The sequence below is a fragment of the Entelurus aequoreus genome, linkage group LG13 (assembly GCF_033978785.1).
Source record: "Entelurus aequoreus isolate RoL-2023_Sb linkage group LG13, RoL_Eaeq_v1.1, whole genome shotgun sequence".
In the NCBI taxonomy this organism is placed as follows: Eukaryota; Metazoa; Chordata; class Actinopteri; order Syngnathiformes; family Syngnathidae; genus Entelurus; species Entelurus aequoreus.
This window is the reverse complement of record NC_084743.1, coordinates 67,066,016-67,084,533: the sequence shown is the minus strand read 5'-3', so window position 1 is coordinate 67,084,533 and position 18,518 is coordinate 67,066,016. Positions and strand designations below refer to the sequence as shown.

General features: G+C 42.4%; 2 protein-coding genes across 3 annotated transcripts; one reads left to right on the top strand and one right to left on the bottom strand.

Annotated features, from left to right (window-relative positions):
* Positions 1-407: 407 nt before the first annotated feature.
* Positions 408-1,932, bottom strand: LOC133663626 (uncharacterized). The gene is made up of 4 exons (XM_062068236.1): positions 1,800-1,932; positions 918-1,644; positions 698-818; positions 408-604 (listed from the first exon to the last, which is right to left on the bottom strand). The coding sequence occupies exons 2-4, from the start codon at positions 1,431-1,433 to the stop codon at positions 408-410; spliced, it is 834 nt and encodes a 277-aa protein (XP_061924220.1). The 5' UTR covers positions 1,434-1,644; positions 1,800-1,932.
* An 895-nt stretch (positions 1,933-2,827) lies between these two features.
* On the top strand, positions 2,828-8,284 carry LOC133663625 (gastrula zinc finger protein xLCGF3.1-like). Of its 2 annotated transcripts, none has more exons than XM_062068234.1 (2): positions 2,828-2,948; positions 5,475-8,284. In XM_062068234.1, exon 2 carries the CDS (start codon positions 5,525-5,527, stop codon positions 6,641-6,643), a length of 1,119 nt encoding a protein of 372 aa, XP_061924218.1. In that variant the 5' UTR covers positions 2,828-2,948; positions 5,475-5,524; the 3' UTR covers positions 6,644-8,284. The 2 variants fall into 2 exon arrangements, with proteins under 2 accessions (XP_061924218.1, XP_061924219.1); XM_062068235.1 differs by lacking the exon at positions 2,828-2,948 and adding an exon at positions 2,955-3,341.
* Positions 8,285-18,518: the final 10,234 nt, after the last annotated feature.

Below are 18,518 nucleotides of genomic sequence, written 5' to 3'. Positions count from 1 at the left end.
AAAGAGGTAATTCGTATTACTGCCCGTTGTAACAGCCTGTTTAACACCACCTATCAACTAACGTTCACTGTCAAGGGCATTCCTGCTGCTTCTTGGAGCGGTCTGGTACTGACTCGTACTGGCTGGAGTGTTCTGGTACTTGCTTGAGCTGGATGCATTATTCCTGTCTGGACTGAGCCTGGAAGTGCTGCTTCTCGCTGGGCTGTGAGGTCGGCCTGGATGCCCTGGAGTGGTCTGGTATTGGCTGGTACTGGCTGAAGTGGTCTGGTACTCGCTGGAGATTGGAAAGTTAAATGGTGGGAGCTCTGGCAGCGGGGGTGCCTGGACGAGGATCTGTGGTTTCTCTTTTCTGCACTTCTTTTTTGGCCGAATTTCCTCCTCGTTTAAACCAACGAAGACAATAAAATTTATGCACCACTAAGTAGTGTTTGAGTATTGTAAGTAAACAGTCTTTGAAAAGTGACTATACCGTCAGCATCAAACACATCTTCCTCATCGTTTCTATAACGTTCAGGGGTGATGTGGCTCCGCTTGGTTGACACTTCTTCTGGGCTCGAAAACATTTCAGCTTGTTTTTCGTATTGAAGGGCCTTGTCAAAGTCTTCTGCAAAATTTCAAAGTATGCCGATGACTCAAGATGAATCTAACTTATGTTGTTTAAAATATACATGATATGACTTTGACAATATTCCCTTACCAGTCAATGTTTTCCTGAAAACCCGAATTGGCAGCCTATCCCAGAATTCTTTGTCAGGAATCTCAGCTTTCCGAATTCTGGAGTAGGTAGGATTTGGCCTTGGCCAATAGCAGAAGCTATTCTGAAGATAAAATAATCCAGTCATGATGAATGACATAATAATTAATAATAAGCTACAATATTATGCCTATGCAGAGTACTTTTCAGAAAAAGTAATAACCTTTCCATGATCTTCTGTCCATATGGTTGGGACAACAGCGACTGAACGTTCACCAAGGAACTCAACGACCACAAAAGAAGGAGCCATCTGGAAAACTTTCTTGAGTTGCTTCAAAAGGCTGTCCAATGCATTATGTTTGACATGATATTCGGTTGCTAACAAACTCAAATGATCTTCAAAGCAGTCACTATCACTCTCATTTTCTGAATCAGATGACAAGGTGACATGATGGTCGATTAGTCTCCAATCAGCATCATTTTCATCAGGCTCATCACTATCAGGGCCACTGTAGGTGGCATTGTCAGCACCCGCGGCAGTGCAGGAAGCAGCAGTCTCCGCAGCATCCATGTACTGAAGGGTTGTCACTGTTTCTGGAGTTGATAAGATTGTCGTGTCATTCTCTTGCTCGCTATCATCACTCTCTAATTCTAAAGTTGACTGTCGGCATTGCTTCTTCAAATGCCTTGTTGTGGCAGCCCATCTACGCTTATAAGCCCTCTGTTGAAACTTCTTCATTGTGTTTATTCTATAAAAAAAAAAACAAGGAAAATGGGTTGCCCCATTATCGCCCACACGGAACTATAACGTTCACGGAACGTTCAGGCAGCATTCAAACCATGACACTGACGGGGCAAATTATTGTTTAACTAGGCTACAGATAAATCCACCCTTCTTCAGAAGTCATTCGTTGGTCTTTGGTCAGTTTGGAAACTTTATAACAGCCAACCTGCACGAGAAATGTATGCTAGTTAGCACCGGCCGTTGAGCATGGCGCGCATTTGACACAACGCTAAAACCGTAAAATGGTCTGAAATTAATCATGTAGGTTGGAAATTGTTATACAAAAACGTGCTTCGTATTTCACTCTTTCTATCTACTTACATGTGATAAATGGATGGCGCACCAAATTGCTTTAAAATCGGGATTCTGGAAGTAGTTAGCTTTCGTCCTTCTTTGTCTCACGGAGCAGCTTCAACTGTGCATGCGCGCAGTCTTCTTCTTCTTCTCCTTCTTCTTCTTCTTCTTCTTTTGATTTTTATGGCGGTTGGCAAGCAACCTTGTGTGTGCATTACCGCCACCTACTGTGCGTCAGATTGTTCACAAAACACAACACATTCGCAGAAAGTTAGGGAAACGTTACAACATACTGTATAAAAAGTAAATTTGCGAAAAAAACACTTATAAAAGCCTAACAGTTGCTGTTTCCATTGCAGGCAAATTATATTTGGTATATAGATGAGAACGAACGTTCTAAGAACGTTCTTAGAACATTAATATGTTCTAAGAACGTTCTTAGAACGTTCTTAGAAGGTTCTCATCTTGCATAACCAATTAGGTGTTACCTGGGCCGGCTCTCAGACAAACAACGGAGCAGACTGGACATAAGCAACACACTTTGTCTCCCATTACCCCCAGTTGGGACCGTCTTGTTGCAGAGAAACAAGCTCAGGGCTCCCATTGATTTAGCATTATGGTGAGTTAAACTTCTCATGCACTTTATATTCGTTTTTAATGTTTTAAGTAGCATGGAGTTGCTGGTTCTTGTCATGTATATATTTTTCCACGTGATTTTTTATGTATGAAATGGGCTGAGTACACAGTGGATTCACGTTTATTATTATTTCATAATCCACCTTTAATTGTAACTTTAATTTTAAAAACTACTTCGAAATTGCATTCAAATTCTTTAAGGCACGTTATTTCGGTCGTCTCCTTGTTTACACCCTGGGCGAGTCGTGTGTTGATTTTTTGTGAATTATAATGTCGCGTTTGCGTGCAAATTCTATATAAAAGACGAAACAAGTCAATAGGAAGTGACGTAATAGTATGAGAGTTTTTGAACAATATTGGACTCAAGGAGAGATTAATAAAATGAAACTGAGGATGGCAGTAATGCAACACAGATGGATGCCAGCTGCTGTAAAACTGAAAAGAAGAAGAAGAAGGGAGTGACGTAACCTATCATTTGCACATGCGCAGACTAAGAGTGTATTCTCTCACGGAACGTCTTGTAAAAGGCAGCGGATCAGTGTGGGTTTTTATTCTGCGTTAATTCCTTCATTGTTACGTTTGTACCTTTTCGTTTAGGTGTGACAAACTAAACTGTACTCGTTATTTGTGTCAGAATGAACTCAACTCAGTGAACATTGAAGCTTCTTTGGCGATGTTAACCTGCAACTTAGCTTAGCTTGTTAGCTGCTAACAAAATACACCCGGAAGTTATCAACACATCGCTAAGCAAAATGCGGAGAGTGTTGGTTAATTAGCGACTAACTGCGGCTGTTGGAGAAATATTTGTAGTGTTATAAAGAAAGATAGCAGAGTACGACGAGGAACTTTCTCCAACAAAAGAGGAGAACTAGCGACAACGTCAACTGCTGGACGCTGTTTTCAAGAAGCATCAAGTTGTGTTGCACGGAACAAGTTTGTTTACTTCTTACTCTCACATCTTTACTAACTTTATGTTTCATCATTGACATGCACGAATAATTGGAATAGCTTTACTGAGTGGATGAGCATTGCAGTGAAAGTAGGATAGTATAACTGGTTATAGAAATTTTAAGGATTTTTTTTTTTGCAGACAAAAAAATAAAATAAACTGTATAATAAATACAACTGCATTGTCTTCCACTGAACTGCAATCTAGGGCAATAGTTAAGGGGAGTTGCACTTTTTGTAATTTATTTTACATATCTTTCACAAGCCCTATGTGAGACAAGGACACATGTCGTTTTCTTTTTGTGCATTCTAATTTTGGGGGGGGGGGGGGCTCTAGCAAGAGGCAGCTGACAGTAGAAGTAATGGTTTCGAATAGCATGATTTATCATCCAGTCAAACTTTAACCACCTGAGAGGCGATGCAGCAAATCAGTATGTCAAACAGTTCCTCTGCGTTAGCTCTTAAAATAACAATGTTGCTAATACTTGCGTAATATGCAGATCACGACATGTTAAAGTTCAAGTACCAATGATTGTCACACACACACTAGGTGTGGTGAAATGTGTCCTCTGCATTTGACCCATCCCCTTGTTCACCCCCTGGGAGGTGAGGGGAGCAGTGGGCATTTTTGGTGATTTAACCCCCAATTCCAACCCCAAGCAGGGAGGTAATGGGTCCCATTTTTAAAGTCTTTGGTTTGACTCGGTCAGGGTTTGAACTCACAACCTACCGATCTCAGGGCGGACACTCTAACCACTAGGCCACTGAGTTTGGCAGTTTTTATATGTTTTTACAGAGGAAATTAAAAGCGGAATAGATTAGTCCCATTAGCTACATTTTTAGGCAACTTTTACTAGCCTGTTTTTTTTTACTTAGAATGCACAAAAAGAAAGACATTTGTTCTTTGTCACATGAAGGTAGTGTATGATAGGAAAAATGTAAAAGATAAAGCAGTTTCCTTTTACACCACCGTCATCACCACATCCCAGAACAAGCTAGTCAGATTACTTCTAGACCTCCACCCCAGATCACACCTCACTCCTACCCACTTCTCCAAAGTGGGCTGGCTCAGGGTGGAGGACAGAGTAAAACAACTTGCACTGAGCCTAGTCTATAAAATCCGCTACACCTCCCTGATACCGAAGTACATGTCAAACTACTTCCTTAACGTAAATGACCGCCATAACCACAACACCAGGGGGAGCTCCACTAACCACTTTAAACCCAGATTCCGATCTAACAAAGGTCTTAACTCATTCTCCTTCTATGCCACATCAATATGGAATGCACTACCAATAGGTGTAAAAGAAAGGGCATCTCTATCCTCCTTCAAACCCGCACTAAAAGAACACCTCCAGGCAACTTCAACCCTTAACTAACACCCTCCCCCTTCCACATCCCACCTCCCCGGATTGTAAATAATCAAATGTAGATACTTATTCTTATGCTTTCTGATCTCTCTCTCTCTATGTCCACTACTTGCTGTACATATCCTACCAAGTCAGTCCTACACTGTTTCAATGTCCATTTCTCTGATGATACAATTGTTGACGACTGAAGTGTTGATATCAACCAAACCTAACCCTCCACATCCCACACCCCGGATTGTAAATAATGTAAATAATTCAATGTATATACTCGGATGGTTATCTTGTGTAATGACTGTATTATGATGATAATATATATATAGTATATATCTGTATCATGAATCAATTTAAGTGGACCACCACTTAAACAAATTGAAAAACTTATTCGGGTGTTACCATTAGTGGTCAATTGTACGGAATATGTACTGCACTGTGCAATCTACTAATAGAAGCTTCAATCAATCAATCAATCATCTAATTTACATAATTGAATGTGAAGCGGTATCAATATATACTTTTCTAGTTACATGATACATTTTTAATTTATTTTTCAAAATTAGTTTGGCAAATAAAAAGTCTGGTAAATTAGAGCTGAACAAACGTCCAACTTGAGGTTGTTTACTGATACTACAGTTAAGTTACTGTAAAACTAAGCACACAAAGGAAAGTGCAATAATATCCACATTGTCTCATGTGACTGAGCAAAGGTAGACTTTTCTAAATCATGTGTTTGTGTTTTCGTGTCCTGCAGACGTCTGTGAAGAACATCTTCTTCCTGAGCAACAGGAGTGGACCTCCAGGATGGAGCAGGAGAAACCACAGTCCCCTCACATTAAAAAAGAAGAGGAGGAGTCACATCTTACACTTATTAAAGAGGAAGATGAGGAATTAAAGCCCCCCTTCTTTAAAGAGGAAGATGAGGATCGCCTTATCAGTCAGAATGGAGCGCATGTTGAAGGACTGGAGGAGGTTGATGTCCCCAAGATGCCATTGACTGGTGTCATTGTGAAGAGTGAAGATGATGAGGTCAAAAGTGAAAGTGAGGAGAAGAGAGAGGTGGAGCCTCCAAGCAGCAGCTCAACTCAACACATGACAACAGAAGCTGATGAAGACCACTGTGGAGGATCACAAGCAGACAAAGTCTTAGCTCCACTATCAGATAGTGATGACACAACGTCACTATCTTCTGACACTGATGATGAAGACTCTGAAGCTGATACAACATGTCACACTGACAACACACACTTTGAATGTTCTCACTGTGGCAAAACCTTTAATCACCGCCGTAATCTGAAACCACACATGAGAATACACACTGGTGAGAAACCATTTTCCTGTTCAAGGTGTGGCAAAAGTTTTAGACAAAATGGTGATTTGAAAACACACATGAGAACACACACTGGTGACAAACCTTTTTCCTGTTCAATCTGTGGTAAAGGTTTTGTACGAAATTTTGATTTGAAAACACACATGAGAACACACACTGGAGAAAAACTTTTTATCTGTTCAATCTGTGGTAAAGGTTTTACACAAAATAATGATTTTAAAGCGCACATGAGAACACACACTGGTGAAAAACCTTTTGTCTGTTCAATCTGTACGAAAGGATTTACACAAAATTCTCATTTGAAAACACACATGACAACTCACACTGGTGAAAAGCCTTTTATCTGTTCAATCTGTGTTAAAGGTTTTGTTCGAAATTGTGTTTTGAAAAGACACATGAGAACACACACTGGAGAAAAACGTTTTATCTGTTCAATCTGTGGTAAAGGTTTTATACAAAATAGGGATTTGAAAGCACACATGTCAATACACACTGGTAAAACATCGTTTTCCTGTTCAATCTGTGCTCAAGGTTTTGTACGCAAATATCAGTTGAAATTACACATGAGAACACACATTGTCGAGGTAGTGTGAGTTGCAGCGTGTGATGAAAGATTCTCTTAAAAGTACCTGTGTAAGAAACATGAGTGAGAACATCAGCAGCAAATGAAGCTGCAGGACTTTAAATAAACTGTCAAATCGTTGTTAACGTTGACTTCTGACAACATCATTACATACAGTTCATCTGGAAATCACAGCCCTTCACTTTTTCCACATTTTGTTTTGTTACAACTCCAAATGGTATGAATTTGTTTTAGTCCTCAGAATTCTACAGACAATACCCCATAATGACGGTGTGATAAGTCTTTATGCAAATGTATTCAAAATAAAAACAACTAAAAACTCCAATGTACATAAGTATTCACAGCTTTTCCTCAATTATTTTGTTGATGCACCTTTTGCAGCAGTTACAGCCTCAAGTCTATTTGAATACAATGCCACATGCTTGGCACGCCAATGTTTGGGCAGTTTTCCCATTCCTCTTTGCAGCACCTCTCAAGCTCCATTAGGTTGCATGCAAATCGTTGGTTTTCACGCAGGATGTCTCTGTACATTGATGCATCCATCTTCCCCTTTATCCTAAGTAGTCTCGCATTTCCTGCCGCTGAAAAACATCCCCACAGCATGATGCTGCCACCACCATGTTTCACTGTAGGGATGGTATTGGCCTGGTGATGAATGGTGCTTGGTTTCCTTCAAACATGATGCCTGGCTGAGGCTTTGTCTTATCAGGCAAGAAGCTTTTGTTTTCTCATGGTCTGAGTATATTTCAGGTTCATTTTGGCAAAATTTTTACTAAGAAATGGCTTCCATCTGCCCACTATACCATACAGGCCTGATTGGTGGATTGCTGCAGAGATGGTTGTCCTTCTGGAAGGGAAGGTTCTCCTCTCTCCAAAGACGAATATTGTAGCTCTGACAGAGTGACCATCGGGTTCTTGGTCACCTCCCTGACTAGACTAAGATGAATGCAGCAATATACGAAGACATTCTTGATGAAAACCAACGCTTCCCATCCAATCTGATGGAGCTTGAGAAGTGCTGCATAGAGGAATGGGTGAAACTGCCCATAAGTATGTGTTACAAACTTGTGGCATCGTATTCAAAAAGACAGGAGGCCTTAATTGTTGCCAAACGTGCATCAACGAAGAATTGAGCAAAGGCTATAAATACTGTGGCGAATGCATATATGTTTAAGAGTTCTTTCTGTATTCATAGTCATGTTTAAAGCAGCTAGTGTTTTTCCATTTGTACTCTTTTTTTAATTTTTTTTCTTATGTCCGCAAGTAAACTATGTGTGTTACCTTGAAGGCTTGCACTGTAGGAGATGGAATACTTCCTTTTGTCTTATCTGTAGTAGAACAATGAGGCTGTGTTCCTTTCCGGGCAGGTGGGGGCTTTCTTCGTGTGCAAGAAGTTGGCTCTTCCGTTTGAGTGTTAGATCAATTCGAGAAGCCGATATGAATGTATTGGTGTGGGCTGATCTCCTGAAGCTTCAGTAAAACTTGATAATATTTCTATTCTGTCTTGATGGTCCTTCTTAGTCTGCGTATGTCATTTGAAAGAACTTGGGATTGACAAGTGACTTCACTTCCCTGGGAGGGAAGTCTGGTCTGACGCAACAATACTTATGATCATTATTTATTAATTTTTTTAATACATTTGCGAACATTTTTTTAAAAAAAAGGAAAAACTGTTCTCATCGTCATATTGGGTATTGTCTGTAGAATGCTGAGGACAAAAGAAGGATGTGGTGTATTAGAGCTGTCAGTGCTCTGTTAGATTAGACTGTCATTGTAATTACTACTGAAGACACTAGGGGTCATGAGGTTGTCATGTAGGATTCAACAGTCGATGTTTGATGTCTCCAGTAAAAACATTGAACTCTTTCCTCTGCCTCGTCTCCGTGTGTTTATGATGTGATACCCACAGTGTTGCTATAAGAGCATACTAGACTCATAGGTGGATTAATGACCGGGCCTACCGGGCCCAGGCCCAGGGGGCCAGAGGCCCCAAGGGGCCAGGCCAACTTGGCCCCGCGGCCGCGACCCAAGCAAAACTACTTTTGCAAAAATAATAATCTTAAGCCCCAAGGGGCCAGGCCAACTTGGCCCCGCGGCCATGATCCATAGAGGGTAAGAGGCCCCAAGGGGCCAGGTCAACTTGGCCCCGCGGCCGCGACCCACAGAGGGCCAGAGGCCCCAAGGGGCCAGGCCAACATGGCCCCGCGGCCATGATCCATAGACGGTCAGAGGCCCCAAGGGGCCAGGCCAACTTGGCCCTGCGGCCACGATCCATAGAGGGTCAGAGGCCCCAGGGGGCCAGGTCAACTTGGCCCCGCGGCCACGATCCATAGACGGTCAGAGGCCCCAAGGGGCCAGGCCAACTTGGCCCCGCGGCCACGACCCACAGAAGGCCAGAGGCCCCAAAGGGCCAGGCCAACTTGGCCCCGCGGCCGCGAGCCACAGAAGGCCAGAGGCCCCAAGGGGCCAGGTCAACTTGGCCCCGCGGCCACGATCCATAGAGGGTAAGAGGCCCCAAGGGGCCAGGTCAACTTGGCCCCGCGGCCGCGACCCACAGAGGGCCTGAGGTCCTAAGGGGTCAGGCCAACTTGGCCCCGCGGCCATGATCCATAGAGGGCCAGAGGCCCCGAGGGGTCAGGCCAACTTGGCCCCGATCCATAGAGGGTCAGAGGCCCCAAGGGGCCAGGCCAACTTGGCCCCGCGGCCATGATCCATAGAGGGCCAGAGGCCCCGAGGGGTCAGGCCAACTTGGCCCCGATCCATAGAGGGTCAGAGGCCCCAAGGGGCCAGGCCAACTTGGCCCCGCGGCCACGACCCACAGAGGCCCCAAGGGGCCAGGCAAAATTGGCCCCGCGGCCATGATCCACAGAGGGCCAGAGGCTCTCAATCATTATTATCAAAGCTAATTCTCAAATTGGATGGATCACACAACCTCACTCACATATTCTTTATCAATTATTAAAGGTTGTTTCTGAATTTTGATCACAGAACTTAATGCAAATATTCTTGATTGATTGACAAAGCTCATTCTCAAATTTTGATTACACAACCTTACTCTGACAAATTATCATTATCAAAAAGCTCTATCTCGAATTTGGATCACAGAATCTCACTCAAGTATTCTTAGCTGTGCCCCTCCCCCATCAAGTCTTTCATAAACCGGTCTGTTCTTTTAGAATCTCCTCATTTGGTATTTTGAACTCGTGAGAGACTGCTCAAAATTTGGTTTCCTTTCCCTCAGTTCAGACTCAGAGATAATTTGAAATCATTCAACAAGAAGTTTAACGCGCGCACACACACACACACACTTGAGTTGAGCATTACTTGGAAATTCTTATATTTTCCATTTTGCTGTTATTATCAGCATCTTCCCATTTTGTCCTTTTCTTTCGAGAAAGTTTACAGTCTGACATTTGTCACTGCTGTCAGTTAATAACTTTTTGGTCTTTGACCCATTTTGTCATTTTCTCGATTCGATCGTCACTGACCACTCTCTCCTGTCTGGCAGACATCGTTGCTGCCATCATAGCTAGCAAGCTGCCTGCAGCGGGTCATCCCTATGTTCCCCGTCCCTATGTTACCCGGGTCCTATGTTCCCCTCTACCGGGGAACTAAGGACCCTTTTTTAAAAAAAGGGTTCTATGTTCCCCGCTGCGGGGAACGTACAACACTTTTTCCAGAAAAGGGTTCTATGTTCCCCGCTGCTTCCAATGCGCGACTAAGTAAGACGCACGCAGACACGCATGACAGAGACGTGTTTAAGTTGTCGAAGGAAGGAAGTTCGCGTTTGAGTTGCTCTATCTGCTGCCGCACGCCCTGTGACAGGTTAGGTTTAGGGATGGTTTTGGTCAGGGCACAATTTCGCCAAAAAAGTGCTCCACAACGCCCTGTGACAGGTTAGGTTTAGGGATAGTTTTGGTCAGGGCACAATTTCGCCAAAAAAAAGTGCTCCACAACGCCCTGTGACAGGTTAGGTTTAGGGATGGTTTTGGTCAGGGCACAATTTCGCAATTTCGCCAGATACAATGCAGGGAACATAGGACCCTTTTTTAGAAAAAGGGTCCTAAGTTCCCCGGTCGCATACAAAGACCCAGGAACAACCGGGGAACATAGGACCCGGGGAACATAGGACCCGGGGAACATAGGCACGCTCCCGCCTGCAGATAGCAACATTTTGGTGTCCTTTGGGAAAATATTTAGAAAGAAGACAAAAGTACACACAGTTGTACAACTATTATCTTTATGATCTTTTTTTTGTTAGTTTCTCTGTTACTGTGTGTGGCCAATTAAGCGACTTTTGGCCATACCTGGCTGGTGACATTTAGCGACTTTCTGGTTGATGTTAAGATTAATAATAGCAACAGTTCTCTTCATCTTAATGCAATTTATTGTGTCTGTCTCTCCACATTTTGCCATTAGGTACTTTGAGCTCTTGTTGGTCAGTCACTCTAAGGTACATTGTTGCTGCCATCATAGCTAGCAAGCTGCCTGCAGATAGCGACATTTTGGTGTCCTTTGAGAAATATTAAGAAAGAAGACAAAAGTACAAGACATTGTACGATTACTATCTTTTTAAAATTATTTGTTTCACTGTGTGATTGACCGACTTTGCCGCTAGATTTCGCGTCTTTTGGCCATACCTGGCTAGCGACTAAAAACATCATTTAGCGACTTTTTGGTTGTGAAGATAAGTGGTAAAAGCAGATCTTCCTGTTGGTCTTCCCACATTTTGCCATTTGGTACTTTGCACTCTTCTTGGTCACTCCAAGGCATTTGTCCCTGCCTTCAGCTAGTCACTTGGCTCTTTTGGAATATATTTCACTGTAATTGGCTCTCTCTCTCTCTTTCTCCTCAGTACAAATCAGCCTGTTCCCTTGCCATTCATCACTGACCACTCTGCTCTCCTGTCTGTCAGACATTATTGCTGCTTGCAGATAGCTTGGGGTCCTTAGAGAAAATATCAGAAGAGAAAAGTACACAATTATCTTAATTATCTTTTTTATTCAGTCAGTCCTTCAGTGAGTCCCAGTGTGTTGGCGATTAAGCAACGTTGGCATTCAATTAGCGACTTTTGGCCATACATGGCTGGCGACTCAAAAAACTAGAAAAAAAGTACAAAAAGTTGTACAATTAATATCTTTATTATCCTTAATTCCCCTGAATCCTAGAGTGTGTTGCAATTAAGCAACTTTGCTGCTAGGTTTAGCGACTCTTGTTTTGGGCATACCTGGCTAGCGACTACAAACATTATTCAGCAACTTTTTGGCTGTTAAGATTAACGTTAATAAATTAAATCCTAATACAATTTATTGTGTTGGTCTCGCCATCTTGCTATTAGGTACTTTGAATTCTTGTTGGTCTCTGCTAAGGTATCTGGCTGTTGTCTTTGCCTTCAGTTAGTCACTTGGCTCTGGAATATATTTAACTGTACTTGGCTCTCTCTTTCTCCTCAGTACAAATCAGTCTGTTCCCTTGCCATTTAGACATTTTCTTGATTGGATCATCACTGACCACTCTGCTCTCCTGCTGTCTATCAGACATTGTTGCTCCCATCATAGCTAGCAAGCTGCCTTGGTGTCCTTTGTGAAAATATTTAGATAGAAGACTAAAGTGCACAAAGGTGTACAATTATTATCTTTTCAAAATATTTGTTTCACTGTCAGTGTGATTGACCGACTTTGCCGCTAGATTTCGCGTCTTTTGGCCATACCTGGCTAGCGACTGAAAACATAATTTAGCAACTTTTTGGTTGTGAAGATAAGAGGTAAAAGCAGATCTGCCTGTTGGTCTTTCCACATTTTGCCATTTGGTACTTTGCACTCTTGTTGGTCACTCCAAGGCATTTGTCCCTGCCTTCAGCTAGTCACTTGGCTCTTTTGGAATATATTTCACTGTAATTGGCTCTCTCTCTCTTTCTCCTCAGTACAAATCAGTCTGTTCCCTTGCCATTTAGACATTTTCTTGATTCGATCATCACTGACCACTCTGCTCTCCTGCTGTCTATCAGACGAATCAGTTGATTCTCTGCTCTCAATTGTCTATGCTAGTAAGCTGTTATTCTCTGCTTTGGAGTGTTGATGCTGGGTTGCTAGTTTTCTAAATCACCTCACACACTTGAAGGAAGCAGCACCGATCATAAACACACAAACAAACTCACACACACACACACACACACACACACACACACACACACACACATAGTTGGTTTATCTGTTGTGATAGGCAAAGAGCCAATGTGCAAAGAAAAAAGGGAAATATGGATCATAAACGTTTAAGTGGAGGAGCTAGAAAAAAAATTCAGCAAGAAAAGAAAAAAAAGGAATCAGTTTTACTTGAGAGTGTTCCAAATATCTCCAGCTTCTTCAGTACAAAGACATCTGCTGAAAGCAATTCTATAAATGCTACTGCAAATTCAGCTAAGGTTAGCAATGCACCTGAGCTAGCATGTAGCTCCCAAGATCCTGAGACCACTACAAGTGTAGACACTGAACCAAATGCTTCTGATGCTTATGATTCAACCAATTCAGCAGTAGCCAGTTGCTCGGATGAATGTGAGGTCACTGCACCTCTGGACAGCATAGAAAATGAGCTGAATCTTTCTTCAACACCATCTACAGTGACAACTCTACCTAGTGATCCCGCTAAATGGGCTGAGACCCTCACTGAGTCAATGAAGGAAGTTCTTATTCAAAGAGGTGCAAAATCATTTCACAACCGTCACAGCCATTATCCAGCTTCTGTGAGGAACAGTGGGCTAGGAGGCAAAACCCGATGCCTAAACAATGAACATTTTACTTCACACTTGCCCAATGGACAACGAGTACAAAGAGAGTGGCTGATGTACTCTCCCTCTACTGGTAATGTTTACTGCTTTGCATGCAAACTGTTTTCCCCAAAAACGCATTCTTTTGTGACAGGCTATTGTGATTGGAAACACTCAGAAAGATTTGGTGAACATGAGCGAAGTGCTGAGCACATAACCTGCATGCAAGCAGTCTTGAACCGCGCCAAAGGTGCCACAGTTGATGCAGACCTGTTCAAACAGTTTCAGGCAGAGAGCAGCTATTGGAGGCAGGTGTTACAAAGAGTTGTTGCAGTCATTAAATTCCTTGCAGAAAGGGGCCTTGCATTTAGGGGTAAAAATGAATCGTTAGGGTCTCCTCTCAATGGGAACTACCTTGGTATTCTGGAGGTCCTGGCTGAATTTGATCCCTTTCTAAAGGATCACATCAGAAAGTTTGGGCAGATGGGTCGAGGTAATACCTCATATCTGTCCTCCACCATTTGTGAGGAATTCATTGAATTGATGGGTGCAAAAACCAAACAGGCTATAGCAGATGAACTGCAAGCAAGCAAATACTACTCTATCATTGTGGATTCAACCCCAGATTTATCTCATGTGGACCAATTGACATTCATATTCCGTTTTGTTAGCAAAGAGGGCAGTGTTGTTGAACGCTTTGTGGGTTTTGAGCCCATTACTAGCCATACAGGTGAAAGTTTGGCTAACTGTGTCATGTCTGTGTTGGAAAATCTAGGGTTAGAGCTGTCAAATTGCAGGGGGCAGGCTTATGATAATGCCAGCAACATGTCAGGGAGGTATAATGGGTTGCAGGCTCACTTAAAGAAAAGCAACCCATTAATACACTATATTCCATGTGCAGCTCACTCTTTGAATTTGGTGGGAGTCAACAGCATTGACAGATGTGGAAATGAAGTCTCTAAGTATTTTGACTTGATTCAGTCTATTTACAACTTCACAACTGCATCCACACACCGATGGGACAGGGTATTTGGCAATTCCAACATAGATCTCACACTTAAAGCTTTATCCAACACGCGTTGGAGTTGCCGTGCAGAATCTACCAAAGCACTGTGGCAGAACTACAGTAAAATAAAAGCAGCACTACAGGTTATTTCCACTGATGACACAGAGAAACGAGACACACGAACTGAAGCTGACAGTCTAGTGCGGAAGCTGGATTCACTTGAGATGGCCTTCATGGCAGGCTTTTGGGACACTGTTCTGTCCAGATTTCAGGCCACAAGTCTGCAACTTCAAAAAGCAGACATGGACCTTGGTACAGCAGTTAGATTGCTGGAATCTCTGCGCACCTTTGTTCTCTCCCAAAGAGATCTATTTGATCATTTTGAGCAGAAAGCCTTAAACATGTTGGGTGGCACCCCATCTTACAGGGCTGAACGGACGAGGAAACGTAAAAAGTTTGCTGATGAATCAGCATCCCCAGATGTTGTGCTTGAGGGAAGGCAACTGTTTCAAATAGAGACATTTATTGCCTCTATTGATCAACTGAGTTCAAGCCTTAATCACCGTCTGGAGGCCTACAAACATCTGAACAATTTGTTCAGTGTCCTTTTCTCTTTGGATACAGAGTCCAATGCTTCAGTCCTTCACAAGGCCAAGATTCTCACTGAATCATACCCATCTGACCTCAATGAAAGTCTTGGACAGGAGCTTATACAGTTCAAATCTTTTATACAGCTCAACAACACTGATGAGGAGAGGACCCCTTCAGGACTGCTCAAAACAATAATACATTTTGGACTACAGCCTACGTTTCCTAATACATACATTGCGCTACAGATTTTTCTCACTCTACCGGTCAGTAACTGTGAGGGAGAACGCTCATTCTCTCTTTTGTCAAGAGTAAAAAATGAGCTGCGCACAAGAATGACTCAGAAAAGATTAAATGCGTTATCTCTAATGGCAATTGAGAGTGAGCTGACAAGAGAGTTGGACTTCAATGATGTGGTGGATGATTTTGCAAAATTGAAAGCACGAAAGAAACCCCTTGCTTAAAGGTGCACTGTGTAAGATTTTTAGGTTATTTCCAGAATTCACCCATTCACTAATGTTAGGCTACCTGTTTTCATGAATACTTACCACCACCATAAAATTCTAAGTATCCATTATGACTTGGAGAATTGCACTTTTGCCATTTCTGGGAAGTGTCACCTGGATTGTGAAGATAGGATTGACTTTAGGCAGAAGCTTGGTGCTTTCTCTGGCAAACTGAACCTCAAGCTTCATTCTCTGCAGCTTTGCATTCTTGTGCAGACTTTCATCCACAAGGAACTTTTCAACTTCCCCACTATCGTGAAGGGGCCATCAAAAGATTTCAGTGTGTCCAGCATGTCTAGTCTCTTACTCTCCTTTCTTTGAGCCATCTCTTGTTTCTCATCTGCCCTACTCTCGAATTTTGCCTTCATGAATTTACTCCAGTTGAGTTCAACCTCCCTTTTTGCTTGTGCTGCTGCCTTGAAACCTCTGAAGCTCCTGGCTCTTCTGTAAAATTATTGACCTATTGACTGCGTTCAGTGTGCCCAACTTCTTCAGTTTGTAGTCCACCTTGCCACATTGTCTCTCCATCCCAATGTTGTGCACAGGGGTGCCATCAATGTTACTAGCCTGTTCACTGACAGGGTCCATTGGGAAGGTCTCCTCATCCATCCTCTGCCTGGCCAGGACAGTCTTCAGATGGGGCAGCATGAGATCTGTCAGCTGCTTCACTTCATCCAAGTATTCGGCAGCCACGTCTGACACTGAGTTCAGGACATGTCCAGTGCCTGTCCAGCCACTATAGCATTCTTGGAAATGGGCTATCTTGACCTGCATGCAGCCCTTGTACCATGAACTGGCCTACACCTTTCTTTGTGGTGCTCTCCGATGCATGTTATCATTTTACCTTTCTCCTTCTCCTCAAGCTTAACCACAAATAGATACAGACTTTGAGCCTCAATTTGCTGCACAGCTGCCGTTATGCCAATGTGTTTTCCTAAGATATTATTTTATTTTTAATGATAGAAGGGAGGAAAAGGGGGCAAAAATCATGTCCGATTTAGTTTTTTGGGTGGGTTGGGGGGTTTATTTCATGATAGCTACCAACTTCCAATACATAATATCTCTCAAATGACCCAATGCACCATCACTGAAGTGGGCGTAATCATTTTCAAAAATGTTTATTTTTAGGCCATTTATCCCCTCCCCCTGTGTCTGTGTGAAACCTGTGCTTGTCAGTGTCTGTGTGGTATACCTAATAGTGTGTGTGCAGTATGTGCACTCTTCTGTACAGTACAGTGTGCATGTCTGTTCACAGTATACAGTATTTCTTGCATAGTGCGTGCGTGTGTGTGCGCCCACACGCGCGGGGGGTTGAGGGGCCAAGACCATGTCAGGCCCAGGGGGCCAAAATTTCTTAATCCGCCCCTGACTAGACTTCAAGATGCATCAAGCTCTATCTAGCGGTCGTTTGTGCTCACTGAAGGTGTCGCTGGCTTCATTAATCTCTCCAGGCAACGGTTTCTCACAAATTCCTCAGTAAATTCACCATTGATTGATTGATTGAAACTTTTATTAGTAGATTGCACAGTTCAGTACATATTCCGTACAATTGACCACTAAATGTTAACACCCGAATAAGTTTTTCAACTTGTTTAAGTCGGGTTCCACGTAATTAATTCATGGTAAGACGTTACCGTGGAGTTTTTGAGTCTCATTAGCTGATTGGAGAGCTGACTTCAGCAACCGGTGGGTCTATGACAGATCTTGCAAATTACTTGTTCATATCGGAAAAAAAACTCCACCCAAAATAATACATTTTAAAAACGACTTTAAATTTCATTCAAATTCCTGAAAAACTTTTTTTTTCTGTCCTCTCCTTGTTTATTTTCATATAGTGTTCTCTTCTATGTAAATACTTTTATAATGCTCCCATTTTTGTGCTGTGATTGTGTTGATTTTTTTATCAATCCATTTTCTACAGCATGTCCCTCTCGGAGTCGCGAGGGTGGCTGGAGCCTATCCCAGCTGCATTTGGGCGGAAGGCGGGTACACCATGGACGAGTCGTGTGTTGATTTTTTGTGAATTGTAATATCGCGTTTGCTTGCAAATTCTATATAAAAGAGAAAACAAGTCAATAGGAAGTGACGTAATAGTATGAGAGTTTTTGAACAATACTGGACTTGATTGATTGATTGAGACTTTTATTAGTAGGTTGCACAGTGAAGTACATATTCCGTACAATTGTCCACTAAATGGTAACACCCGAATAAGTTTTTCCAACTTGTTTAAGTCGGGGTCCAAGGGTACTCAAGGAGAGATTATAAAATGTAACTGAGGATGGCAGTAATGCAACACAAATGGATGCCAGCTGCTGTGAAACTGAAAAGAAGAAGAAAAAGGAAGTGACGTACATATCACTTGCACATGCGCAGACTGAGAGTGTATTCTCTCACGGAACGTCTTGTAAAAGGCAGTGTCACGCCAATTTTCTTCCCATCACAAAAACCTTCCTAACCCCCATTTACTTCCGGGGTCATTTCCGCTTACATCAGTTCCTCTTACGTCATTGACAGCGATCGATAGCACTTCGTTTGACTCTTTTTTATAATACAGCGTTAACAAAACGTCTGAATTATCAACAATAATGTTGATTTAAAGTACAGACATTTAACATTATATATTAATTAATATTACTGAAATGTTTCAACAATAATGTTGATTTAAAGTACAGACATTTAACAGTATTATATATTAATTAATATTAGTGAAATGGTTTAAACAATAATGTTGATTTAAAGTAGTACAGACATTTAACAGTATTATATATTAATTAATATTTTTTGCACGTTACCACGAAGACAGAAGTTCGCAGCAGCGGCCCTAACACTCCGCTTGAAATGTTGCGAAGCCTGCTGGTGTTTGACATAAGTCCCCTGGGACAGATAAAGACGAATATCATCCAGTGACACCACCATTTTCAGGAGATTTGGATTTATCGATCGCTGGCCACGACGTAAGAGGAAATGACGTAAGTAAAAGGAACTGACGTAGGCAGAAATAACCCCGGAAGTAAATGGGGGT